The 26,926-nt window shown below is 41.7% G+C and overlaps 1 protein-coding gene across 1 annotated transcript in view; it reads left to right on the top strand.

The window, feature by feature from the left end:
- The first annotated feature begins 472 nt into the window (after positions 1–472).
- LOC140205863 (uncharacterized) overlaps positions 473–26,926 on the top strand; it is a 66,287-nt gene continuing 39,833 nt past the window's right edge. Inside the window, exon 1 of the mRNA XM_072273661.1 lies at positions 473–683. Coding sequence (XP_072129762.1) covers positions 617–683 — 67 coding nt within the window. The 5' untranslated portion in view covers positions 473–616. The remainder of the gene's footprint in view (positions 684–26,926) is intronic.

Genomic DNA, 26,926 nt, shown 5'->3' with positions numbered 1-26,926 from the left:
TCCAGCCTGTGAGGGGATTTTCCTTTGATTCTCACCGACTTCAGGTTTACTACCACTCTTTGACCAAATACTGCTTTGTTGTCAAGCGCGGTCATTAACGCGAGAAGAACAGGAATAGCGGATGCATGGGAATGTGGTTAAAAAATGTATCTTGGGACTAAGTCCTGAAGCCGCCAATGCATCACTATTGTAGGCGAATCCGCGTCTGCAATTCATCACCACTTCTCAATGGCATTTATTTCACGGCTAGTCCTTTAAAAATAAGTTCAAAGTCTCCAGCACAACAATCCTTGACACTAGACTATACAATACAATGGCTCTCCAACACGAGCTGAGTCCCAGTACAGGGCACAATTCCTGACAACTAGTTCAAATCCAGATTCAATATTTGACCAATCAACTGCTTCAGGGGCGGGTTTGGGTCTCTCTTTCCTCTCTTTCTCTCTCTCGCTGGTTCGGAACGTGTTGATTTCAGACCCACTGTGGAAACACGTGGCGCTGTTGAGACTGAGGGAGACTAGCACGTTCTTCTCTTTCTACCTCTGTGTGACTCATTCACGGGTTATTTATAGCTATCGTCGCCGTTTCGGTCCGAGCTTTCAGCAATAGTAGTAGAATGGAGACGGTGGAGCGCTGGAAAATGTGTTTGTGTCTTTTTGTTGCGGTGATTTTCACTTCTCTCGGTAGGAACAGCCACAATTGTTTATTGGTAGATCGTTTTTAACAAGCTTGTCATTCGAATACTGACGTTGTAAATTGTTTCTTTTACTTAACCTTTTAATTCTAATCAGATGTCGTGTTCAGTTCATTTTCTTTGTATACAGCCGTTCAAAATGCTTGGGATCAGGAGATTAATGCCAGTGACCCTTTAGCTTTTCCTTTGTAAGTAATAGTTCCGACTGCAACTTTCCAAGAAATGCATTTTTCAATCTGCGGCAGGGCTGGGGCAGTTTTTTTTCCCATCTGTTTCGTGGGTATGACTAGATTGTTTGCTGTATCTTTAACGGTACACTTAGTATATTTTCAAATCCGTGTCTGTTGTAAGAATTTCGATTGAGCCGTGTAGACATTTTATGATGCACTCCAGAAATCTTTTGATCGAATTTTTACACGGGATGTTTTGAAATATGTCTTTGGGAACAGTCTTTGCGTTTGTTGTATTGATTGGGAAGTTGAAGTGATTGCGACCTTCCACTAGCTGAAAGTGAACTCCATAAATAAGCAGTTGTTGCCGTTTTGCTAGTAGAGTGTCAATTCGCATCGCACATAAAAACTTTTCCCACTTTTTTTTTGGGAAGGGTGATGGATGTCCTGATCACTGGGCCTATGAGCACCGCAGTTCCGGACACTTTATAAAATGTAAACCCCCACGTTTGGCTTCATTGGTGTTCCACGGGCCTTTGCTCTTAAGATCAGGAAAAGTTTCATTTTCTACATTAAAATCCGTTTCATCTCAGTGTATCGGACCCTGAGATGGCAAGGGTAAACAGCTTAAAATAGTTTTAAAACCAACATGGGAAAAATGCAACTCGCTTTGAATTCCCGGGAAATTTAGGAGGAGCTTCAGAGACTAACAGCAGCATTTGCTGTTGTTAGAGCAAATATAATATTGCAGCCACGTTCGATATCCATGGCCACTTAATCGACTCAATGTTGCAAAAAATATGGACATCAAAGTTGCTGGAAATCTGAAATTTAAAAAAAAACGCAGTTGAAATGATTCAGTGGGTCAGTCAGTATCTGTGGGAAGAGAAACTGGGTACTGACAAAGGGTCGTTGACCTGAACCCTTTATCTCTGTTTCCACAGATACTGCCTGACTTGCTAAAAGTTTCCAGCATTTTCTGTTGAAGTCATCTGGTTGGATAGGATTCTGTTAAGACATGAACACATAATTCAGACTGATATTTAATGGTTACTGCCTACAACTGTCTGATCTAGAAGTGAGAAGGTCCCAGTACTGGAGATACTGGATCTTGTAGGAAAAGAGCAGCAAGTATTTTTGGGAATGGTTCCATAAAACATAGGAGCAGAATTAGGCCATTTGGCCCTTCAAACCTGCTCTGCCATTTAATCCTGCCCCTCCCCCCAGCCCCACTCCCCAGCTTTCTCCCTGTAACTTTGCTACCGTGACTAGTCAAGAACCTATCAAGCTCTGCCTTAAATACACCCAGCAATCTGGCCTCCATGGCTGCATGTGGCAACAAATTCCTCAAATTCACCACCCCCTGACTAAAGAAATTTCTCTGAATCTATGTTTTAAATGGATGCCCCTCTATCCTGAGGCCTTGACCTCTTTTCCTAGACTCTCCCACCATGGGAAACATCCTTTCCACATCTACTCTGTCTAGCCCTTCCAATATTCGAAACTTTTCAATGAGATCCCACCCCCCCCCCCCCATCCTTCTGAATTCTGGCAAGTACTGGCCCAGAGCAGTCAAATGTTTCCAAATGATAACCTTTTCATTCCTGGAATCATCTTTGTGAACCTCCTTGAACCCTCTACAATACCAGCACATCTTTTCTAAGGTAAGGAGCCCAAAACTGTTCACAATACTCAAGGTGAGACCTCTCCAGTACCTTATAAAGCTTCAGCATCTCTTCCCTGCTCTTAATATTATAGACCTCTTGAAATGAATGCTAACATTGCATTCGCCTTCCTCGCCACCTGCAAGTTAACCTTTAAGGTGTTCTGCACAAGGACTGCCAAGTCAGTTCGCATCTCAGATTTTTGGATTTTCTCCCCATTTAGAAAATAGTCTGCACATTTATTTCCACTACCAAAGTGCATGACCATGCATTTCATTTACCACTTTCTTGCCCATTCTCCTAATCTACCCAAGTCCTTCTGCAGCTCTGTTTTCTCAACACTACCTGCCCCTCCACCAATCTTCTTATCATCTGCAAACTTGGCAACAAAGCCATCTACTCCATCATTGATAGCATAAAAAGAAGCCGTCTCAACACTGCAGAACACCACTAGTCACTGCAGCCAAACAGACAAGGATCCTTTTATTCCCACTCACTGCCTCCTACCAATCAGCCAATGCTCGAACCATGCCAGTAACTTCCCTGTAATACCATATGCTCTTAACTTGGTCAGCAGCCTCATGTGCGGTACCTTGTCAAAGGCCTTTGAAAAGAGTGGACGTTAGAAACAAAAAGGAAGCAATCATTTTGTCAATTTTATGGACTTTGAACTTTGAATTGGCAACCAGAGGTAGAGGAACAGATGTATAGGCAAAACAAAAGTGTAAACATAATAGGGTAGTCATTGTTGGGGATGTATTTACACCAAATTGTCTTAGTGTTACAGGCCTAGAGTGAGTAGAATTTTAAAAATGTGTCTGGGGAAGCTTTTTGAGCCAAGACATGCTTAGACCTGCTGGAGAGGGTTGACGGTAGACCTAACTTCAGCAAGTAGATTGTCAGTGAAACAGCATTTGGGGACATATTGGACAGAACTCTTGAAATGTTACTGTTGTTATGGAGGAGAGCAAGGAAAACCAAAAGTTAAGCTGAATTCGAGGGACACTGACATCAATAAGATAAGACGGGTGCAGTACAAAGTACAGTACTGGAGGAACAGCAGGTCAGGCAGCACCTATGGAGGGGAAATGGAGAGTGGACGGTTTGGGTAGAGACTCTTCAGCTGGACCACAGTAAGTTTACTTGCAGCTTTTTTCACCATGTTCATGATCAGATCGTGTCTAACAAGCCTGATAGAGTTCTTTGAGGAGGTGCCAGGCATATAGATGAGGGTAGTGCAGTGGATGTGACCTATATGGATTTTAGTAAGGCATTTGACAAGGTTCCACACGGTAGGCTTATTCAGAAAGTCAGAAGGCATGGGATCCGGGGAAGTTTGGCCAGGTGGATTCAGAATTGGCTTGCCTGCAGAAGGCAGAGGGTGGTGGTGGAGGGAGTACATTCAGATTGAAGGATTGTGACTAGTGGTGTCCCACAAGGATCTGTTCTGGGACCTCTACTTTTCGTGATTTTTATTAACGACCTGGATGTGGGGGTAGAAGGGTGGGTTGGCAAGTTTGCAGATGACACAAAGGTTGGTGGTGTTGTAGATAGTGTAGAGGATTGTCAAAGATTGCAGAGAGACATTGATAGGATGCAGAAGTGGGCTGAGAAGTGGCAGATGGAGTTCAACCCAGAGAAGTGTGAGGTGGTACACTTTGGAAGGAACAAACTCCAAGGCAGAGTACAAAGTAAATGGTATCCTTGGTAGTATGGAGGAGCAGAGGGATCTCGGGGTACATGTCCACAGATCCCTGAAAGTTGCCGCGCAGGTGGATAGGGTAGTTAAGAAAGCTTATGGGGTGTTAGCTTTCATAAGTCGAGGGATAGAGTTTAAGAGTCGCGATGTAATGATGCAGCTCAATAAAACTCTGGTTAGGCCACATTTGGAGTACTGTGTCCAGTTCTGGTCATCTCACTATAGGAAGGATGTGGAAGCATTGGAAAGGGTACAGAGGAGATTTACCAGGATGCTGCCTGGTTTAGAAAGTATGCATTATGATCAGAGATTAAGGGAGCTAGGTCTTTACTCTTTGGAGAGGAGGATGAGAGGAGACATGATAGAGGTGTACAAGATAATAAGAGGAATAGATAGAGTGGATAGCCAGCACCTCTTCCCCAGGGCACCACTGCTCAATACGAGAGGACATGGCTTTAAGGTAAGGGGTGGGAAGTTCAAGAGGGATACTAGAGGAAGGTTTTTTACTCAGAGTGGTTGGTGCGTGGAATGCACTGCCTGAGTCAGTGGTGGAGGCAGATACACTAGTGAAGTTTAAGAGACTACAAGACAGATATATGGAGGAATCTAAGGTGGGGGCTTATATGGGAGGCAGGGTTTGAGGGTCGGCACAACATTGTGGGCCAAAGGGCCTGTACTGTGCTGTACTATTCTATGTTCTAAAGATAGGATAATGAGGAAAAAAAACTACATCCAAAGTGTTAATTTGTGGTTAGAGGAGGGTATGTAGGTAAGATTTTAAGTAAATAATTTGCATCTATTTGCTTTTGAAAAGGACATTTATAGTTGGGAAATTCAGAGAAGGGCAGAGTGGTCTTCCAGAATAAATTGCATCAAAAAGGAGGAGTTGCTAGATCTCTTAAGACAGATGAATCACGAAAGCTTAATGAGAGTTATTTCAGTCTGCATGGAAGGCAAGGAAGGAAATTGCTGGGGCCCTGACAGAAATTTTCAGAGTTTCTTTGGCCACAGATGAGGTGCCAAAGACCATCAGACAGCAAGTGTTGTGGTTCCCTACTGCCCCAAGAAAGCCAGCAGGGAAAAGGCAGTTAACTACAGACCTGTGAGTATAAGAAATTATTGGAAACAAATCTGTGCGACAGGATTAATTTTCACTTGTACAGGTGGGAATTAATCAAGGATAGCTAGTGCAACTTTAATCGGAGATCCTGTTTGACCAATTAGATTGAACTTTTGACTAATTGTGTAGGTAAGAATAGAATGGTTGATGTTGTCTATGTCAGACATCCCACCTCTCCCTGAAGTTCCGGGGGTCTCCCGCATATTGATAGTGGCTCCCTGATGCCCACAAATAATATACAATATCCCAGAAATCAATTTTTATTTGAGAGAGAGAGAGATCGAGCACCATGGCAGAGTGTTCCAAAAAAAGAAAATATAAAACGTACGTCACCCCAGACTACACTAAAGTGTACCCCTGCCTAATAGGGGTCAAAAATAATGACAGTGTTGCTCGCTGCACTGTTTGCAACAGTGACTTTTCTATTGCCCGTGCTGGGTTAAGACTGTAAAAGACATGTTGAGGTGAGTTTAACAGGTGTCATTTGTTCATTAGCATAGCTAACATTATTTAAACTAGCTGGCTAGCTGCTAACGAGGTACTCTATTGCAGACATCCCACCTCTCCTGGAAGTTCCGGGAGTCTCCCGCAGATTGATGGCGCTACCTCCCTGAAATGAGTTTTTGCAGGGTGGGATGTCTGCTATGGGAACTTCAGTATGACTATCAAAGACGGACAAGAGAAACTGCTCTAAAAAGGCAAGAGCACATGGGATCCAGGGTCAGTTTAGTAGATTAGTTCAAAGGTGGATTGACGGTAAGGGGCAAAGAGTAATGGTAGACTGTTGTTATTGCAATTGGGACTCATTGACTAGTGTACTACAGGGATTAGTGCTGGGATCCTTGATGATTGTTTCATATGCTAATGATAAAGTTGATATAAATAAAATTAATAGGGGCATGATGGAATAGATATTGCAAAACTCCTTGTAGCAGAGGTATGGACTATCATTCCGTATTGTAAATACTCAGCAGTTCAGGAATCAACTTTGGGGGGGGGGGCAGGGAAGAGGTATTTTAAGATTCTCTTTTTTTCTCACAGTATGCTGAAGTAGCTTTAAGTGGTACAGAGCAACACACAGATGCTGGAGGAACACGGTGTAGGAAGACACTAGAATAGAAAGGTGGGGGGGGTGAAGAAGGATTATCTAGAAAGTGATAGATGAAGCCAGGTGGGTGGGAGAGGTAAAGGGCTGGAAGAGAAGGGATCTGGTAGGAGAGGACAGTGGACTGTGGGAGAAAGGGAAGGAGAGGCACATGGGGGAGGTGAAAGACAGGTGAGGAGAAGAGGTAAGAAAAGGGAAGGGTGGGAGGGAAAAACATTACCAGAAGAAGAAATTAATGTTCATGCCACGAGGTTGGAGGTTATCCAGAAAGAATATGAGGTGTTGCTCCTCCACCCTGAGATTGCACCTCCACTCCATCTGCCAAAAGCAAAATTTCCCAGCAGCCAACCATTTTACTTCTTACCTCTGTTCCAACATGTTGGTCAAGGCCTGCTCTTTTGCCTCAATAGGGCCATTCTCAGGTGGAAGAGCAATACTTCATATTCAGTCTAGGTAGCCTCCAATCTGATGGCATGAACACCGATTTCTCCTTCTGATAATTTCCCCCCTCCCCCTCCCCCACTTCTATTCCCCACTCTGGCCTCTTGCCTCTCTTCACCTGCCTAAACCTCCCCTGGTGCCCCTCCACCTTCACTTTCTCCCATGGTCTGCCCTCCTCTCCTCTGTCCTATCAGATTCCTTCTTCTCCAGCCCTTTACCTGCCCACCCACCTGGCTTCACCTGTCACCTTCCAGCTAATCCTTCTTCCTCTCCCCCTCCCCCCCCCGCCTTTTTATTCTGGTGTCTTCCTCCTTCCTTTCCAGTCCTGAAAAAAGGGTCTGGGCCTGAAATATCGACTGTTTATTCATTTCCATAGACGCTGTCTGATCAGCATTTTGTGTGTATGTTGCTGTGGATTATCTGCATCTGCAGATTATCTTTTGTGTTCAGGTGGTACATTATGAAGATGGCGAGAGACTGGAAAGTGTTGCTGTTTTAAAGGGTTCGGTCACAAATCTCAAAAAGTTGACATGCAGGTACTGCAAGCAGTTAAGGAAACAGTTTCTTGGCCTTCATTGTAAGGGGCATAGAGTACACAATTTTTTAAAAAATCGTCATGCAATTATATACATGCCTACTGACCAAAGCTGGAATATTGTATGCATGTCTGGTCTCCCTACCTTGAGAACGATGTGGTTACAAACAAGGAAAAGCAGCACAGACTCTTTAGTGGATTTCAGAGTTCAATTGTATTTATTGTCACTGACTTATGGTACGAAACCTATTGTTCTACTTCCTCAAAAAATGCAGACATAAAAATTTATGAAGAAAGTGCAAAAAAAAGTAATATTCACGGACAGTTCGGCAATCTGATGGCGGAAGGAAAACTGCTGTTTCTGGATTAGTTATATGAGAGTTATGCAAGGCAGTGCCTTTTGTACTCAGAAAAACAAATGTCAGTCTTATTGAAGCATATGTAATGCTCAGCTATATCAGCTCATATTTATCTAGGGGAAACTCCGTCCGCCACCTAACCGTGTCTCCCGGTTGTGTCGGTTGCTGTGCAATGCCACCTGGTTCGACCTCAAACATCAAATATCAGACAGCACACAATGTACACTTTACAGATTACACTTTATAAATCTTGCTGGGACTATGAGATTAATAGAGATACAATTTAAAAGAAAAAGAAAACGGTGCCAAACTTAGCAAAGTTCAATTTCTTCGTGCACACAGTTGGAGCTCAAATACCCGGGGTCTTCTCTCTTCACCCTGCGATCCACTCCGACCCCTTCGACTCACAGCTCGGGACCATCCAAGGTGATGGACCAGAGCACTCCCAGCACGTCCGTCTTACTCCCGGTCTGTCCTCCAAAAACACCGTTTCCCAGCCATATGAGACAGAATATCACCCCAAAAAAGACTAACATGGACACCCATTGGTTCATTCCCTCCTTATCATTAGTGATAACCCAAACAAGCTGCTAGAAAAAGAATCACTGTCTCAGCAGTTAACATCACAGAGAAACCATTTTAATTATAACATAACAAAGAAGCCGTTTTGATTAACATACACAGTAACATAAAAGAAGAAACCCCTTACACATACAAAATTCTTAAGGGGCTTGGAAGGGTAGGTACAAGGATGCTGTTTATCCCAGCTGAGGTACCTAGAATGAAGAGTATCTAAAAATAAAAATGCTGTACCGTTCTGTAAGTGGTTAGTCAATTTGATCGAGAATATGGAGATATGTCTTTCTGCAGTGATTAACAGTTAATTCAATTCTCTGAAGGGGCTTTGGAGGTGGAGTCACGGAGAACATACTAGTGATTAAAGGTTGAAGTGAGAATTGCAAGTCCAGGTATAATCGTGAATCTTTATAAAACTGCACACTTACAATTGGAGTAATTTTGCAATTCATACTGCAGGACAGATGTTGAAGCAATACTCGGTACAAATCAATAAGAGTGCTATCCTGCAGGAGGAAACAAAAAATATGATGAAATATTCCAAATGTGGGCTGTTACTGTTGCAACAGAGAAGTTTGGGGTGTTTTGAAGGATGTGTTTAAAGTTTATGCAGAAGTAGCATAGCAAAAAGGAACAGACATTTCCTGTGATTAGGCTGAAGTAAGGGGAGTTGAATCTATGGATTGTACCTCAGCAGTTAGTGAGTAAACTATGTCAGAGCTTTATATAGGTTATTGAAACTAAACAAATAGAGAAACGGTAGAAGCAGAGGAATGAGATTACTACTCATGATAAGGATAAAAACCAGCACTAACAGTTTTTCTATTTTTCATTAGATTTTGCCTGGCAAGTTAAAAGTTGGAGGAATTTCTGGTGGAAATGCTAATTCAATTTTTACGCAGGCATTTCATTGGACACTTAGTACATAAGCAGCAGTTTAATTATGCAGAGGAGAGTCAGTTATAGTATTTATGGAAACGTTGGCACATGCTAGTCCTGGTTTTTGTACACATTGAGTGATGGGCCTAGCTAATGATTCCTGAACATCCCTGGAGAAGGCCTGTCCCATCTGACCTTCCCCTTGGGCCTTGCTAGCCGGTTCTTTCAGAACACTAAACCCCAAGCTACGTGCCAGACCCATCCAGCCCCATATTTGATGGTACAATTTCAAATGAGACCAAACTTGAAAAGTAGTTGTGGCTTGGGTAGGCGCTGCTGAAACTGTGCCTTGCTCGTATCTATCTTATTATCCCTAAATCAAACCAGCTCACTGCTGGAAATGATCAAGAGCACTTGTGATCAAAAGCAAGGTATGTGGTGGTGGAAAAAGATGAAATTATTCCATATAGGCTATGTTCCATCAATTCATCCATTGTCAGAGGAGTTCAAAGCAAAAATGTAGCTACTTAACACCACAAAGTTGAGCAGTTTTTCCAAGAAGCCACATTGTACCACAGGTTCTTGGCACAATATTTGCTTTTGAGATTTAAATGCAGTGACCGGGGTGTTTAGAAGTTGAACTACAAAAAAAAGTTGAAGATTGTATCATTTTCATGGTCAGTCAACAATTAATATTGCTATCGATGGAATAATGGCCAAAAATTGGTCATTTGCTTGAATGAATCCAAACTCTTCACTCACATGTGACTGGGGCCTTAGAGCAGGGGTCCCCAACCTTTTTTGCACTGCGGACCGCTTTCATGTTGACAATATTCTTGCGGACCAGCTGACCGGTGGGGGGGGGGGAGGAGGAGGGGTTTGGTTGCCAACGGACAAGAGTAGCAGTCAAATACGTTGTGTTTACCAAGAGAAAGACTACAATGACCATGAAGCCTTGCGCGGGCACCAGTGCGCATGTGTGACTTGCACATGCGTACACGTGTCGATTATTTTCCTACAAATCAATTTTGGCGATTCTGTGCGGGGGGGGGGCGGGTTGTTAATCACGACCAGAATATCGGTGATAAGTGGCTAATACACTCAATTTCGTTTCTAAAAGGGTTTATCTAACGAATTTAATATTAATCACAGACCGCATATTTTCCTCGCATGAGTATAGCGATAAGTCAATTATCAGGGGAGGCCAGGGGAGCTTGAAGTAACTGTTGAACGAACTTCCGGTAGAAGTGTCAGAAACAGGTTCGATATTAACATTTAAAGAAAAATTGGATAGGTATATGGACAGGAAAGTAATGGAGGGTTATGGGCTGAGTGCAGGTTGGTGGGACGAGGTGAGGGTAGCGTTCGGCACGGACTAGAAGGGCAGAGATGGCCTGTTTCCGTGCTGTAATTGTTATCTGGTTATATAAGTCAATAGCATCATAACATTTTAAGTAATGTTTGGATATTAAACACAGCGCATATTTTCCTCGTATGAACATATAAAATCATTGCAACGCACCAATATCGCTGAATCAGTGGGATACCTGGGCTTGTTTTCCTGCAACAAGACAGTCCTATCGAGGGGTGATGGGAGAAGCGATACTCGAAGGGGGTTCCTTATGTCCAGTCTGTTCCGCAATTTAGTTTTTGTTACATTCATCGCGGAGATATGTTGGAAATGGAAGCAACGTTTTCAGTGCTTTCGTGGGTAACTCAGGATAATTAGCCTTGACTTTGATCCGGAATGCTGGCAGAGATGTTATGTCAAACATACTTCTCAGCCCGCCGTCATTTGCAAGCTGGAGGAGTTGATCTCCTTCCCGCGCTGACATGGATGATGCGTGGGTAATGACCTCACATGCGTAATGGCTCTACAGTGGCCGTGACGGGAATGAGGAAAGGTGCAGCTGACTCATATCCTCCAAATCATATCGTTTCCTTGCGGCCCGGTGGTTGGGGACCGCTGCCTTAGAGGGAGGAAAAACACAAGGTGTAGGGAAACCAAAAACTTAGACATTTTGAAGTTTGTCAGGTGTGAGCAGAAGACAACAAAGGCCATAGTTGCAGTGATCATATGGGCTCCTTTTGTGATGTGTTTCTAATGATTTTCTTTGTAACTGAAGCATTGACCATGTCATAGGGAGAAACATGAGCAACCAGTTTAACATGTATTATTCAAAATAATCAATTGATGTGAATTTGCTTGATGGGAACCATGCATATTCGCATCTGAACCCTGATGCTTCTTATTTGTTCAAAGCAAGCATTTATTGTTCATCCATAATTGCTCCCTGAACTGGTTTGAGATACGCTATTTCAGTTATATCGATCCTCTATTCAGTTTCACTATTAACTTCTTTGCTCATTAACTAAAACACTTCTTAGTTTTAAAGTAAATCAAAGAGCAACATGACAATTAGGTACATATGAGTTGGCTTATAATTTTATGGACATGAATTTTGATGAAACAGTTCAATATACTTTATAATGTTTTGATTGGTTTTCTATAAATTGGCTATTGGACATGTGTACCTAAATGGAAAATATCAGAGAAAAATGCCTGAGGTGTCATCTGTGCTATTCTGCAAAAGTTAATTGAAATAAATTTTATCCATTCTACATTGGATTTGTTAAGCAGGAAGAATTAAACTAGAATGCAAGGTAGTTATTATGAATTAATGGCCGCACACTGAAACTTAATGCTGTTGTGTGCTTATAAAGTTAATAGGTGATTTCCTCCTGATAAACTTTTCTTGAAACGAATATAATAAACTTTTCTTGCATTTTAAGTGATTCTTTATAGATGGAAAGAATATCTAAAAATATTTTGAACTGAAATCTCTCCCATCTCTCCATAAGATATCGGAGAAGAATCGGGCCATTTGGCCAATCGAGTGTGCTCCGCATTTTCATCATGGCTGATCCAATTTTCCTCTCAGCCCCAATCTCCTGTCTTCTCCCCATATCTCTTCATGATCTGACCAATCAAGAATCTATCAACCTGTGCCTTAAATATACATACAGACTTGGCCTCCACAGCTGTCTTGACGAATTCCACAGGTTCACCACTCTCTGGCTAAAGAAATTCCTCCTCATCTCCATTCTAAAAGGGTGCCCCTCTATTCTGAGGGTGCATCCTCTGGTCTAAAACTGTCCCACCATAGGAAACATCCTCTCCACATCCACTTTATCAAGGTCTTTTACCATTTGAAAGGTATCAATGAGGTCACCCCACAATCTTATGAATTCCAGTGACTATAAACCCAGAGCCATCAAACGCTCTTCATATAACAAGCCATTCAATCTTGAAATCATTTTTGTGAACCTCTTTGAACCCTCTCCAGTTTCAGCATATCCATTCTAAGATGACGGGCCCAAACCTGCTCACAATACTCCCAAGTGTGGTCTCACTAGTGCTTTATGAAGTCTCAACATTACATCCTTGCTTTTATATTCTAGTCCTCTTGAAATGAATGCTAACATTGCATTTGCCTTCCTCACCACAGACTCAAGCTGCAAATTAACCTTTAGGGAATCCTGCACAAGGACTCCCAAGTCCCTTTGCACCAGTTTTTTTTTGGATTTTTCTCTCCCTTTAAAAAATAGTCAGCTCTTTCATTTCTTCTATCAAAGTGCATGACCATACACTAGCCGACACTGTATTCCATTTGCCATTTCTTTGCCCTTTCTCCTAATCTGTGTCAGTCTTCCTGTAGCATCCCTACTTCCTCAAAACTACCTGCCTCGCCACCTATCTTCATATCGTCTGCAAACTTTGCAACAAAGCCATCAATTCCTTCATCCAAATCATTAACATATAGCATAAAAAGAATTGGTCCCAGAACAGACCCCTGTAGAACACCACTTGTCACCGGCAGCCAATCAGAAAAGGCTCCCTTTATTCCCATTCTTTGCCTTCTGCCGATCAGCCACTGCTTTATCCATGCTAGAATCTTTCCTGTAATACCATGGGCTTGTAGCTTGTTAAGCAGCCTCATGTGTGGCACCTTGTCAAAGGCCTTCTGAAAATCCAAGTACACAAAATCAACTGAACCTCCTTTGTCTATCCTACTTGTTATTTCGTCCAAGAATTCCAACAGAACAACTTTCCCGTTAAGGTCCCCATTCAGCAAGTGGCAAGGTACAGTGCCTATAAAAAGTATTCATCTCCCTTGGAAGTTTTCATGTTTTACAACATTGAATCACAATGGATTTAATTTGCCTTTTGACACCAATCAACAGAAAAAGATTCTTGCGTATCCGATGAAAATAAATCTCTACAAAGTGATCTAAATTGACTACAAACATAAAACACAAAATAATTGATTGTGGCAGTATTCACCCCGTTTAATATGTCACACCAACTCATCACTAGTGCAACCAGTTGGTTTTAGAAGTCACATAATTAGTTAAATGGAGATCACCTGTATGCAGTCGAGGTGTTTCAATTGATTGTAGTAAAAATGCATATGTATCTGGAAGGTTCAACTCCTGGTGAATCAGTATCCTGGTTAAAAACTACACCATGAAGACAAAAGAACATTAAGCAACTCCATGAAAGGGTTATTGAAAAGCACAAGTCAGTAGACGGATACACTGAATATCTCTTGGAGTACAGTTAAGTCAATCATCAAGAAATGGAAAGAATATGGCACAGCTGTAAATCTGCCTAGAGCAGGCCATCCTCAAAAACTGAGTGACCGTTCAAAAAGGGACGAGTGAGGGAGGCCACCAAGAGGCCTATGACAACTCTGGAGGAGTTGTGAGCTTCAGTGGCTGAGATGGGAGAAACTGCACGTACGATAACTGTTGCCTGGGTGCTTCACCAGTCGCAACTTTATGGGAGAGTGGTAAAGAGAAAGCCACTGTTTTTGGGGGGGGGGAGACACTCATAAAATCTCAGCTAGAGTTTGCCAGAATGTAAGTGGGAGACTCTGAAGTCAGCTGGAAGAAGGTTCTATGGTCTGATGAAACCAAAATTCAGCTTTTTGTCCATCAGACTAAATGCTATGTTTGGCATTAACCAAACAGCGCACATCATCAAAAATACGCCATCCTTACCGTGAAGCATGGTGGTGATTGCATTATGCTGTAGGGATGCTTCACAGCAGCAGGCCCTGGAAAGCTTGTGAAGGTAGAGAGCAAAATGAATGCAGCAAAATACAGGGAGATTCTGGAGGAAAACCTGATGCAGTCTGCAAGAGAACTCTTACTTGGGAGAAGATTTGTTTTCCAGCAAGGCAATGACCCCAAGCATAAAGCCAAAGAATCAGATGTAGGTGTATTATCACCAACATGTGACATGAAATTTGTTAACTTAGCAGCAGCAGTTCAATGAAGGAAAAAAAATCATAAGTAAATCTTATTCAGTAAACTTTATACATATATTGAATAGATTAAAATTGTGCAAAACCCCCCCCCCCCCAGAAATACTATATATTTTTTAAAAAGTGAGGTAGTGTCTAAAGGTTCAATGTTCATTTAGGAATCGGATGGTAGAGGGAAAGAAGCTGTTCCTGAATCGCTGAGTGTGTGCCTTTAGGCTTCTGTACCTCCTTCCTGATGGTAACAGTGAGAAAAGGGCATGCCCTTGGTGCTGGAGGTCCTTAATTATGGACGCTGCCTTTCTGAGACACTACTCCTTGAAGATGTCCTGGGTACTTTGTAGGTTAGTACGCAAGATGGAACTGACTAAATTTATAACCCTCTGCAGCTTCTTTTGGTCCTGTGCAGTAGTTTCCCCCACCTCCCCGTACCAGACAGTACATCTATAGATGTTTGTGAGTGTATTTGCTGACATACCAAATCTCTTCAAACTCCTAATGAAGTATAGTCGCTGTCTTGCCTTCTTTACGACTACATGGATATGTTGGGACCAGCTTAGATCCTCAGAGATCTTGACACCGAGGAACTTGGAGCTGCTCACTCTCTCCACTTCTGATCCCTCTTGAGGATTGGTATGTGTTCCTTTGTCTTACCCTTTTGGAAGTCCACAATCAGCTCTTTCATCTTACTGACATTGAGTGCCAGGTTGTTGCTGTGGCACCACTCCACCTAGTTGGTAAATCTCACTGCTGTATGCCTTCTCGTACCAATAATGGTTGTATCATCAGCAAATTTATAGATGGTATTTGAGCTATGCTTAGCCACATAGACATTTGTATATAGAGAGTAGGGCAGTGGAATAAGCACACACCCCTGAGGTGTACCAGTGTTGATTGTGTTGATTGTCAGCAAGGAGGATATGTTATCACCAATCCGCACAGATTGTGGTCTTCTGGTTAGGAAGTCGAGGATCCAATTGCAGAGGGAAGTACAGAAGCCCAGATTCTGCAACTTCTCAATAGGATTGTGGGAATTATGGTATTAAATGCTGAGCTATAGTCGATGAACAGCATCCTGATGTAGGTGTTTGTATTGTCTAGGTGGTCTAAAGCAGTGTGGAGAGCCATTGAGATTGTGTCTGCTGTTGACCTATTGTGGCGATAGGCAAATTGCAATGGGTCCAGGTCCTCGCTGAGGCAGGAGTTCAGTCTAGTCATGACCAGCCTCTCAAAGTATTTCATCACTGTAGGTGTGAGTGCTACCAGGCAATAGTCATTAAGGCAGCTCACGTTATTCTTCTTAGGCACTGGTATAATTGTTGCTTTTAAGTACACAGGAATGACTTAAAAACAATACAGTTAATGTTCTGGAGTGGCCAAGTCAGAGTCCAGACCTCAATCCAATTGAGAATTTATGGCTGGACTTGAAAAGAGCTGTTCACTCATGATTCCCAAGCAACCTGATAGAGTTTGAGCAGCTTTGTAAAGAAGAATGGGGAAATATTGCAGTATCCAGATGTGCAAAGCTGATTGAGACCTATTCTCACAGACTCAAGGCTGTAGTTGCTGCCAAGGATGCAGCTACTAAATATTGACTTGAAGGAGGTGAGTAACTATGCAATCAATTATTTTGCGTTTAATAATTGTACTAAATTTAGACCAATTTGTAGGAATTTGTTTTCACTTTGACATGAAAGTCTTTCCTGTTGATCAGTGTCAAAAAAGCCAAATTAAATCTACTGTGATTCAATGTTGTAAAACAATAAAACGTGAAAACATCCAAAGGGGCAGCTTGAATTCTTTTTATGGGCATTGTAGGTAACCATCGGAAGGTCGCAGCCAATGGCATCTGTGAGTAAGGAAATTGGAGAAGAATCCACAATGAAACTTGCTCTTCTTTTAACCATTTTGCTTGACAAATATTTGTTGTCCCTATTTTTAGTTTGAGATCAGGATCACTAGATATTTGCAAGCATATTCTCACAGTTTATCAATCTGCTAGAGTCGTGAATTGTATTGTCTTAGAGATGTCACAAAATTCTTCACTTCTATCAGACTGAGGTTTTAAGCCCTAATCCAAAAATTGGGTAGATCTAGATCTACACAACAGATGTAGGCTGGAACTTCACTGAAGGAGTGCTGAAAATACTCTCTCTGAGATGAGACGTTCATTTGAGGTTTCCATCTGTCACTTCGAGTGAACTTCTTTAAAAATAAATAAATAAATAAACCCTGGGCTTGTTTGAGAAAGGACATTGGATTTATCCATAGTATCATAACCAATATTTACTTCTTTAATCAAAAGCAGATTATTTAATTATTAACACATATTCTTCTTAGTGCAGCCTGTGTGCAGGTTGCCTGCTGTTTTATCTACATTTCAACCATTGAGTACTTTACAAGTGTTGTAAAGTATTTGGATAACCTGAATTTCTGAAGGGAATATGAATGCCTGTCTTTTATTTTTGCGGGCAGGCACAACCGAGTTAAAGTACTGAATACATGCACTTTATTTTCAGTTATAATCCAAGTAACTAAGGGTCTTTGTGTCTTGCAGTAAAATTGCAGACCCAAATTCAATAGGCAAAACTGAATTTGTTTTTTTTGGGAAGGAGAAAAATGTCTAGCCCATTTTCTAAGACTATCCTAAAAATCTACTCCGTAAAACACTTCCCTTAAGATCTCAAGTTCACGTTCAAGTTAGTGGCTGTACGTAAATACAACCAAATGAAGCAACATTCTCCCAGACTACCAGACACCCAGAAAACATCTATCACACACAGCACATAAAATGAAGTATTACCACAAATAAGTTAATGAAATAAAATTTGTGTGCAGCACAAGTAAACAGTACAGTAAACAGCTTGCTGTCTCAGTGGTGAGACCTCAGTGGTGGCAAAGTATTCATTAGTCTCACAGCCTGACGGAAGAAGCTGTTGCCTATTCTGACGGTTCTAGTTCTAATCTCCTGTACCTCCTTCCTGACAATGGTGGGTCAAAGATATTTTCGGATAGGTGGTAGGGCCCCTTTGTAAATGGGGTGAGAGAGAGACCCCTGCTGATTTGCTCAGCGGATTTTTCTATCCTCTGTCTGGTTTTGCAGTCTGATGCTTTACAGCTTCCATACCACACGATGCTGTGGCCAGACAGGGCACTCGATGGTGTGCCTGTAGAAAGTCATTAGAATGGGGGCAGAGAGCCTTGCACACCTTAGTCTCCTTAGAATATGTAGGCTGTGCTATACCTTACTAACTTATGAGGAGCTGTTGTGGGTCCTTGTTGATCGTCAGTTAAGTGTACACCAAGGAACTTTGTGCTCTTCACTCTCTCCATGGCAGAACCATTGATGTGCAATGGACAGTCATCAACCTGCTCTTTCCTAAGGTCCACGATCATCTCTATTGTCTTGACCACATTGAGGCAGTGTCAAGATTTGTCTAAATACCCTTCGCTGAAGTGGCTTAAAATGTTCTATTTTGTCAAAGGAACAATATAAATGCAAGGTGAAATAGTTTACAGAATCAATGACTGTCTTTTTTGCAAAATGATTCATGAATCAGTGGCTTATTTAGGAATCTTGCTGAGATTAATATTGATTTAATATACATTGATGTGTTTGAGTTTTCTGACGCTATCCTCTAAGCCAGGGGTTCCCAGCCTCTTTAATGTTGTGGACCTTTTCCATTAACCAAGGTGTCTGTGGACCCTTGCTTTAAGCTGTGAAGTGGAGATTGCTATTTTTATCTGAACGCAGTGTATAATTGACTAAGATTTGAAGTTTGTTTATTCACTAAATCTCTAAAGTATTACACAAGTTGCTGGAAGAACTCTGAATCTAACAGCATCATTGGGAGGAAGGAAGTCGTCAAGTTTTAGGTTGAAACCCTTTTGGCCTGAAACATCAACAATTTCTCTCCTTCTTTTGATGCTACTGAGTTTCTAACAGCAGATTGTGTTTTACTCCAGATCAAGGATTAATTTTATTCACCACACAGATTTACTTGCATTAGGAATTTGCTGCGGTGTGTTGCAATTTGCAACAAAAAAACAATATTCTACAATTATAAAGAGTTATAAAAATAAAGTTTGAAGCTAAAGTACAGATATGGAATAAATACATAAGTACCAGCATGTATTTATAATGTAAACTGCATTATAAAAAGTAGTTTGAAGCGTCTAAGTGACTGAGGTGATGCAGGAGGGTTGGGAGTAAGGCTAACTAAAATAGTCGATGAGATGAACTGCCTGGGGAAGAAATTTTTCAGATGCAGGTTCCAGCATTTGCAGCCTCTGGTGTTTTAAAGTTACTACATTTTACATAATCATCAGCCTCTGAAGTGTAATTTTATTAGAGATGTAGCATGTTAACAGGCCCTTGTGGCCAAACAAGGTCGTGCTGCTCAGTTACACCCATTTGACCAATTAACCAAGTAACTGTTACGTTTTTGGAAAGCGGGAGGAAACTGGAGCACGCAGAGGAAACGCACGTGGTTATGAGGAGAATGTAGAAACTCCTTACAGACGCCAGCAGAACTGAACCCAGGTTGTTGGCGTTATAATAAGAGTTATGCTAATCACTGCACTACCAGGCTCTCTCGCATACTATTACAGTGATTTACAAAGATAGCAATGCTGAAGAATAGGCTATTGATATTTCTGCCCATCTGCTCCTGAGGTAACCTGTAAATCATCACCTTACTTTGTCTTCATGGCCGTCCTGGTGAATATCAGCCTTTCTCCTACAAGGTGAGGAGTTGTATTGTACATACTTATCTGGTAATACAGTGTTAATGGACATCAGACTCATTTAGGCCACCAAATTAAATTATCAGATTAGAATAGAATTTTGCTATTCAGCTCCTTGAGGTGTTGGTAGTAGTCCAGGAGACTGGAGACAAAGGCTTGCCCAGACACTAGCTTCTTTTTGGCCCCTATTGAAAAAGAATCCCATCTCCTTAAAATAATTCATTGAATCAACACCATGTATGCAGGAAGCCTGTCCATTGGTCCACTGTTTATTAGGTAGATCTGTTTAAGTCTAATTTGTCGTAGACTTCTGTGGTCTTGAATAATGCATTAATTAAATTACCTCACTTGAGTGCACTCTAGTCATTATTTTATAAGTCATGATCAAATAAGCCCTTATACTGGTCTCTAATACATAAAAGCCAAGTTCTTTTCACTCAGATGTGGTTTTAAACATGTTTAATCTTCTAGTCCTCCTGAATCTTTTCCAGATCTTCTGATTCCACTTCCTAGATTTTTGTAGGCTTTGGAAAATGGAAGAATAAACATTTTGGTCAGCCTGAAGTTGATCTGCAAACTACACTTAGACATACTGTAACCTTTTCAGGAGCATAAATCCAATACAACAGGTTTTACGTATTTAAGGAATTTCTAAAATTACATAATTAAAACCTGCAGAACCTAGAAATCTAAAAAGAAGCTGAATTTTTGGGGATATACTCAGCAGGTCAGGCAGCATCTGTGGAAAGAGAAACAGTAACATTTCAGGTTTGTTGCTCTCACGTTAGGAGAAATCAAAAAGCAGATTATCTGAATGGAGTTTGCATATGAGTTGAATATTGAAATGCTCTTCTGTATGAAATGGAGGATGAGAGGTGACCTGACAGAGGTGTATAAGATGATGAGAGGCATTGATCGTGTGGATAGTCAGAGGCTTTTTCCCAGGGCTGAAATGGCTAACACAAGAGCGTATAGTTTTAAGGTGTTTGCAAGTAGGTACAGAGGAGATGTCAGGGGTAAGTTTTTAAACACCGAGAGTGGTGAATGTGTGGAATAGGCTGCTGGTGGCGGTGGTGGAGGCGGAAACGATAGGGTCTTTTAAGAGACTCCTGGATGGGTATATGGAGCACAGGAAAATAGAGGGCTATGGGTAAGCTTAGATAGTTCTAAGGTAAGGACATGTTCGGCACAGCTTTGTGGGCCGAAGGGCCTGTATTGTGCTGTTGGTTTTCTATGTTTCTATGAAACAAAAACATTAGCATGTAGATGCAGCAAGTAAAAGGCAAATGGTATATTGGTCCTTTTCACTGCAGGCTGGAGCTTTAAAATGAGTAAGTATTGTTACAATTGTATAGGCCATTGGTGAGGCTGAATCTGTAGTACAGTGTACAGTTTTTGCTGCTGTTACGTAAAGAATTTAATAGCATTGGAGGCAGTTTGGAAGACATCCATTGGGATAATTCCTGGGATGACACCAAAAACTTTAAAAAAAAATCTGTAGTCTTGGGAGTTTAGAAGAATAAAGGTGATCTGAAACATACAAGGTCCTAAGGGGTCATGAGAGGATAGATGTTGAAATATTTTCAGAAGCAGAGGTCTTAAATTGATCATTTGAATTTCAATATAAGGGAGCAATGATTTAGAACAGAAATGTGCATTATTTTTATTCTCTGAGAATGGTGAATCTGTTTAATTTTCTATCCAAGGAGTTTGTAGAGACTAGATCACTGGAGGTTTCTGAAGAGAAAATTGATTAAATGAAGAAAGATTGGAGAATTGAGGACCATGTGAAAATGCCCCAAAGGAGGGTTGAGGCTTAGGGTAGATGAGACATGATTTTTTTAAATAGTTGGGAGATTTCAGGGGCTTGGTGAACCCCTGTTGCTTTAATTATCCTGTGTGTACAGTGTTGTCCTGGGTTAATAAATGAGCAGAGCACTGGAAAGGACTACATGTATGGAGAAAAAGCTGACTGTTCCTCTATTACATTTCTAGCTTCATTGATTTTAATATTAAAGGTTTAAATTTAGTTTAATCTAAAACTTCTTCCACAACCTTGTTATTAGATTAGGAAGTATGTTTTCCCCCGTGACCACGTGGGTTTCCTCTTGGTGCTTCTGTTTGCTCCCACATTCCAAAGATGTACATGTTTGTAGGTTAATTGGTAACGGGTATATATGGGCTATCTGGGCTCATTGGTTAGAAGGGCCTGATGCAGCTCTGTATCTGTAAATAAAGTACTCGTACAGGTAGTTCCAGAATAGTGATCTGGCAATAATGCATGTAGAGGTGGGGTATTGAAGTTCAAATCTAGATTGTATGCAGCTTCCTGGTGGTGGTGGTGGTGTGAGGGTGAGAGCATGCATTTGGGAGGTACTATCAAGAGAAGTCTTGGAAATTAGGTACATTTATCATAAACTTAGTGGGTGCTGCAACTCACGAATGTTTAATGTTTCAAGCAGGATTGTACTGCAATTGGATGGGCTGAAGCTGTACACATCGAAGGGAATAGATCAGGATTCTATTTGCTAAGTAATGGAAAAGGCTTTAGGAGATTGGAACTGCTCACTTGCCTTATCATGCCCAGTTTCTGACCTGGATTTGGAGCTATAGTATTTATGGCTGGTCCATTTAAGCTTCCCGTTTGTGCTCTTGCTCAGTTAGACCCTTTGCCTTCATTTCTCTGACCAAAATGTACAGATTGGCATTGGCTTACATTTGTCATGCTTTGCTTGTATTCTTATCCAGCTAGCTGTCTTGTAGTTTGGTTATTGCCAACAAACACAGAAAATATCCCCGATGTTGACAGAATGCAGCATTAAATAATCAATGGTAAAATTCACTAGACTTACAGAGCAAGGAAAGTTGTCTGGTTCTAATTCCTTAGTTTTGCTGTGCGTGAGTCAAGCCATCTATGATGGTTAAGTGTATTTTTCTTATAACTGAAAGGTAATTTTATCTTTTTAAAAACCCAAGTGTGTGCAAGACAAACTGCATATTCTTCCCTTGTCATAAATGCCTTTTGGAGGCCAGCGTGGAAAATCCTTTTGGGGAGGGTGGGAAGAAGCTTTAAAATTGGTGCCCCATTTGTAGCAATTTGATAGTGTCAGTACTCTGTAGACATATTATGAATCATTGCCTGTGCTCCTCATGTGAGAGGATTACAGTAATTTGTTTCAATTAAAGATTTTGTGAATGCTGGGCAATTAAGCCTCATCTCGAGACTTTTTGTTTTGCCACAAACACAAATTGAGTTTCTTCCTGCCGCCTTTAGATGTAACCAGTATTTAGTCTATTCAGAAAGAACAGGAGAGGCAGCAATTGAGGCCTAAGTTATTTAACAGTGTCCAATATTGAAGATTGTGTGAAAGAGTCTGCTATTTATATTGTGGAAGTGAAGCTAATCCTTTAAAACAGTACTTGTTAGTTACATTTTGTTGAGTGCTGCAATCCTAATGAGTGTTGCTTGAGGGCTATTGCTTGGTACACTCTGTACCACTAAACTATTGGACGTAGTCTACTATAGTTGCAATTATCCTGTACGTAGTGACCTTCCTTCTGTCATTTATGTCATCTGCGGAGCTATTTGTTGATTATTCCAGTTTGTTTTCCACCACATCCTCCCCCCACCCCCCTACTTGGTAATAAAGCAGGCTATGTATGTAATAATGTGGGCAATATTCACATTGCCCCAGACATCCAGTACTTTATAAGAGAAGATGTGGCAAGATGCAGGGAGTAGGGGTGTAAGCAGGGATTCTCCATTGGCATGTCATTTGTAGACCGATAGATACATTAGTGATTCCAAAGGAAGTTAGTGTCACAGTAGCATTACAAGTCCACAGATGTAGAATATTAGAAGAAAAGCAAGAAAAAAAAAAGTTGCCTCAAACAGCCTAACAGGAGGGGGTCATCATTTCCCCAGCGATAGGTTGACTCATTATAGAGCCTAATGGCCGAGGGGAAGAATAACTTCATATAGCACTCTTTGGAGCAACACAGTTGTCTTAGTCTGTTACTAAAAGTCCTCCTCTGTTGCATGCAGAAGGTAAGAAGCATTGTCCAGAATTGCTAGGATTTTCCATTGGGTCCATTGTTCTAACACAGCTGCTGGTGTGTCCAGTTTTGCAATTTTAGTAGTGAAAGCTCGTGTACAACATTACGTGAGCCATAGTGACATGGGAATTGCTGTCTCCTGGACACTTAACAATTGGCAGTCAAATTGTGCTTTTGTGTGTCATATTCTCTTGCGTGGTATGGGAGGTGCTATCCTCCCCTTTAATGAATATTTCTAATAACTGGCAGCAAAGGAAGTGGCAACATGTAGTGATTGTAGGGAGTGAATTAGACACGATTCTTGCCCCTCCCCCCCCACCCCCCTCACCCCATCATGTGAAAATGCTTTCTCCTTTTAGATGGGCATTGCTTGCTAACAATTACTTATACTTCCACTGGCGGGTCCCGTTCACAGCTTGTGCCATGTACAAGTCATGTAAGAAATTTTTATAAGAAGAGTCAATGGTGCAGAACCACAGAAAACGCCTCACTCCTAATGTTGACACTTAGGACATAATGAACAGAATTAAACAAAAATGTTATGAACTCAGTTTGTTTTTATTAAATTACCGGCTTCTTTTGTAACATGTATTCTATATGGTTTGCTAATTAAAAAAATCAATATGGACAATAATTTAAACCCATCTGCATTATTCAAGTTCACTGCATATGTTGCTATGTGATCAATGGCTCCAATTCTGGATTGTGATTTAAGGAATTGACAGTCAGACAGTAAAACCAAAATCATTGATTTCCAAGCAACACACATCAAAGTTGCTGGTGAATGCAGCAGGCCAGGCAGCATCTGTAGGAAGAGGTGCAGTCGACGTTTCAGGCCGAGACCCTTCGTCAGGACATTGATTTCCACTCCACTTCATAGTAATAAGCCTGAAATATGTTGGTTTACAGAATGGTAGAGTGCAGTGCAGGTCCCCTTTCAGTAGATTCAATGACTTGCAGGACAGTTCAGGATCTTTATTACTGCTTGATGATTCATCCAATTAAAACATGTCCCTAAAATAAAATTTAACCTGGAATTTTGTCAAACTGCACGGACTCCCAGATGAGTACAAAACTGGTACGTGCCTGTCAGAATAAAAGGGAAATGTAACAGGTGCAGGGAACCTGGTTATGAGAAAAAGGAAGTGCTTGGGAAGTATAGGCAAATAGGAACAAATTGGGTGCTTATGGAGTACAAGAAATGCAAGAACACACTTAAGAAAGAAACCAGGAAGGCGAAAAAAAGGCATGAAGTTGCTCAAATAGAAAAGGTGAAGGAGAATCCCAAGGGATTCGACAGGTATGATAGGAGCAAAAGGATTGCTAGGGACCAAACAGGTCCTCTGGAAGATCAGAACGGTAATCCATGTGTGGAGCCAAAACAGATGGGGCAGTTCTTAAATGCATTCTTTGCATCTGTATTTACTCAGGAGGTGGATGCAGAGTCTGCAGAAGTGAGGCCGAGTGTCATCAACTTCATGGACCTTGTACACAATACAGAAGAGAAGGTGTTTGCTTCCCTGAGGCAAATCGGGGTGGATAAATCCCCAAGGCCTGACAGGGTGTTCCCTTGGACCCTATAGGATGTAAGTGCAGAAATTGCTGGGGTCCTAGTAGTGATACCAATTAATATAGTTAACTGGATCAGCAAGTTTGTGGCTGACGCCAAGATTGGTGGTGTAGTGGACAATGAGGAAGGCTATCGTGGGTTGCAGAGGGATCTGCATCAGCTGGAAAAGTGGCAGGTGGAATTTAATGCTGACAAGTGTAAGGTTTTGCATTTTGGTAGGACTAACCAGAGTAGGTCTTACACAATGGTCGATCGGGCACTGAGGAGTGTGATAGAACAAAGGGGTTTTGGAATACAGGTACATTATTTGTTGAAAGTGGCGTAATAGGTAGGTGGAGTTGTAAAGAAAACTTTTGGCACATTGGTCTTCATAAATCAATGTATTGTGTACAGGAGATGGGATGTTATGTTGAAGTTGTGTAAGTCATTGGTGAAGCTTAATTTGGAGTATCTTGTGCAGTTTTGGTCACCTGTCTACAGGAATGATGTAAATAATGTTGTAATAGTACAGAGAAAACTTACAAGGATATTGCCAGGTCTGGAGGATCTGAGTTACAAGGAAAGGTTGAATAGGTCAGGACTGTAGAATGTAGAGGATTTAGAATGTGGAGGATTAGGAGGAGATTTGATAGATGTATACAAAATTATGAGGGGTATAGATGGGGTACTCTACCCACTCTACCTGCCTTCGCTATGGGTGATGAAAAGCTGTCAGTAGTGCCATCTTTCAAATATCTGGGGAGCATTCTCTCTGAGGATAGCGGCATTGACAACGACATCCACAGCCGCATTAAACAGGCATCAGCTGCCTTTGGGAAACTTTGGCATATAGTCTTTCAGAACAGGAGCCTTCGTCCCTCCACAAAGGTCACCGTATACCAAGCAGACTGTGTCACCACCCTCCTTTATAGCTGTGAAGCTTGGATAACCTGCAGCCCTCACATCAAGTCCTTGGAGTGCTTCCACATGAGCTGCCTCCAGCGCATCCTGGGAATTACCAGGTGTGAGTGGGTGCCTCACACTGAAATACTTGCAAAGACTAACTGCAGAAGTATTGAGGCCGTGATCACCCTGCGTTAGCTGCAGTGGCTGGGGCACGTGATAAGGAAGCCCCCATGTCGGCTACCCCGCAGAGTGTTATACAGCCAGCTACATCATGGTCGATGCTCAGATGGAGGGCCAAAGAAGCGCTATAAAGATCAGATGAAGAATGCTTTAAGGAAGTGCAAGATCAGACCTGAGGACCTGGAGGATGTTGCTGCTGACCATACCACTTGGCGACAGCTGTGTAGGGACGGGGTTCGTATTCTGGAGATGAAAAGAACAACCAGAAGACAGCAGAAAAGAGCCAGGAGAAATGCAGCCATGGTTGCCACTACTACTACATATACATGTCCCACCTGCAATAGAGCTTGTGGGTCCAGGATAGGACTGCATGGTCATCAAAGATCTCACCGTTAAAGGAGTGGACGTCGTCATTGGATTTCGATGGACAACCGAAAAAGAAGAAGAGATGGGGTAAATGCAAGCAAGCTTTTTCCACTGAGGTTGGGTTGGACTGCAACCAGAGGTCATGGGTTAGGGGTGAAAGGTGAGAGGTTTAAGGGGAACATGAAGGGAAACTCCACTCAGAGGGTGGTGAGAGTGTGGAATGAGCTCCTAGCACAAGTGGTGCACGCGAGCTTGATTTTAATGTTTAATAAAGGTTTGACTAAGCACGTGGATAGTAGGGATATGGAGGGCTATGGTTCCCGTGCAGGTAATTGGGAATAAGCAGTTTAAATGGCTTTTGGCATGGACTAAAGGGCCTGTTTTCGTGCTGTACTTTTCTTTGATACTGCCGATGGCAGTGGTCTCCGCTGTCCTGTTGTTTACAGGTGCTGTCTTGTAGCTAAGTGTCATAAGCCTTTAGAAACAAGCTTTTATTTAATTGTTCTTTAGCATATATTTATGTTTAGGTGGAAGAGCAACACCTGGGTAACTTC

Source organism: Mobula birostris, chromosome 12 (genome assembly GCF_030028105.1).
Source record: "Mobula birostris isolate sMobBir1 chromosome 12, sMobBir1.hap1, whole genome shotgun sequence".
In the NCBI taxonomy this organism is placed as follows: Eukaryota; Metazoa; Chordata; class Chondrichthyes; order Myliobatiformes; family Myliobatidae; genus Mobula; species Mobula birostris.
The sequence above is the reverse complement of the archived record's forward strand: the minus strand, read 5'-3'. Positions and strand labels throughout refer to the sequence as shown.